The sequence below is a fragment of the Priapulus caudatus genome, unplaced genomic scaffold (assembly GCF_000485595.1).
Source record: "Priapulus caudatus unplaced genomic scaffold, Priapulus_caudatus-5.0.1 Scaffold6300, whole genome shotgun sequence".
Classification (NCBI taxonomy): domain Eukaryota; kingdom Metazoa; phylum Priapulida; class Priapulimorpha; order Priapulimorphida; family Priapulidae; genus Priapulus; species Priapulus caudatus.
Genome location: NW_014583361.1, coordinates 4,054 through 6,055, shown reverse-complemented (window position 1 = coordinate 6,055; position 2,002 = coordinate 4,054). Strand labels below are relative to the sequence as shown.

The window sequence follows — 2,002 nt, the reverse complement described above, 5'->3', positions numbered from 1 at the left end:
ACGTCTATTGCTCGGTGAACACGCCTATTGCTCGGTGAACACGTCTATTGCTCGGTGAACACGCCTATTGCTCGGTGAACACGTCTATTGCTCGGTGAACACGCCTATTGCTCGGTGAACACGCCTATTGCTCGGTGAACACGTCTATTGCTCGGTGAACACGTCTATTGCTCGGTGAACACGTATATTGCTCGGTAACACATATATTGCTCGGTGAACACGTCTATTGCTCGGTGAACACGTCTATTGCTCGGTGAACACGTATATTGCTCGGTGAACACGTATATTGCTCGGTGAACACGTATATTGCTCGGTGAACACGTATATTGCTCGGTGAACACGTCTATTGCTCGGTGAACACGTCTATTGCTCGGTGAACACGTATATTGCTCGATGAACACGTCTATTGCTCGGTGAACACGTATATTGCTCGGTGAACACGTCTTTACAGAGTGAATAAACTCTTCGTTTAACATACTGATGGTGAACGTAACTGATCTGTTGAACACAACACTGCGGTAAATTAAACTATTCTTTTTTTTGGACACAACAAACGTAACATGGTTTTGCTGAGCACTGCCGCGTAACCCGGGCTTCTCTCCTACGGTCGGCCTACTAACTCTATACGCCAGGAAAAACTACCAGGCTTATTATCCATTAAAAATTACGAATTATAAATTATGAAATCACTCCGAAGCGAATCGCGCGCGCGGATAAAAATCGCGCAATCGCGTTACCACGGCGACTCACCTCGCCCAAGTTCTTCAGCGTGCCGCTGTGCTCGCAGACGCGGTACGGAAACTCTCCGGCAGGGGCGCCGCGAGCGGACACGTGCAACTCGAGCGAGTGGAACAGCGTCGTGTTCTTGAAGTCGTCACGTCTCTGAATGCAGAGAGAGACCGGTAGGTGAAAAAAATTACTACATTATATAATAATTATCTCTTGATATAAGACTTACAAGGACCAGGCGGTGCAAAATTACGGGAGTTCCGGAATCAATACTCCCAATTATACTGTCGGACTCCCTGATTTGCACATATGCAGGAGTCCGTGCGACTCCCTAACAAATTCGAGCCATACTAACTAGTTCGTTTCCGGAGCACAGCCTCGCGGAATTACCATATTTTTTCACTGCGAATGTCCAAAGAAATTTGGCAGACGTTGCCAACCCCAAATGAATCTTAAAAAATAAGCACATGCGTTATTCGTGAATATCTTTAATTCGACCTCAGGACTGCCGGACTACCCTCTTTTTTGTAGGCGTTGCGACTCCTGTGTTTCAAAAGTTAATTTCTGACCCTGATTACATATCTATAAGTAGGTCGTCATTTACCTCGTAACGACTTCGCGAAAAGTTGCTCTCACCAGTTCGTGAACAATCTCGTTTCGATCGATTACTTTTCCGAAAAAAATCAGTGTTATTTTATCGTGCTAATTAAACATTTTTGTTAATTAATCGAATCACCTGCAAGATGGCATGCTTGGCGACGACGTACTCGTCCGGGAAACAGGCGGGCAGCACTGTCAGTGCTCCGCCACAACTTGGGTTTGTGCGGCCGACGCGGTCGTCCTTGGTTTCCGCTGGCCATCGTCGGTTGCTGAAACAGAATAGCATACGCTTTCATCAATCTCACTTCGCAAAGTACTCGCACAAACTGGTAATTAAACTCTCTGCCGGACGCTGTTAAATGGCGGCTGTCACCAATCAGAATTTAGATAGGACGTTCCAAAAACAATGCTTAGTAACGACTGCCATACGTGTGGTCACATTTGACAAATAATGCCATCTGGTGAAAAGGTTGAGCAACTTAATTCAACTTGTGAGCGACAACAAGAACAGATCCCCGACTGATGCGAAAATGTCAAAGTCAATGTCATGCGAAAGCAACATGCAGCGCTTCACATCATCACAGCAACATGCAGCGCTTCACATCCTCACACAGCAACATGCAGCGCTTCACATCACCACACAGCAACATGCAGCGCTTCACATCACCACACA

General features: G+C 46.4%; 1 protein-coding gene across 1 annotated transcript in view; it reads right to left on the bottom strand.

Annotated features, from left to right (window-relative positions):
- Positions 1 to 750: 750 nt before the first annotated feature.
- LOC106820073 overlaps positions 751 to 2,002 on the bottom strand; it is a 4,994-nt gene continuing 3,742 nt past the window's right edge. Inside the window, exons 3-4 of the mRNA XM_014824634.1 lie at positions 1,466 to 1,598; positions 751 to 882 (exon numbers count right to left, since the gene is read on the bottom strand). Coding sequence (XP_014680120.1) covers positions 1,525 to 1,598 — 74 coding nt within the window. The 3' untranslated portion in view covers positions 751 to 882; positions 1,466 to 1,524. The remainder of the gene's footprint in view (positions 883 to 1,465; positions 1,599 to 2,002) is intronic.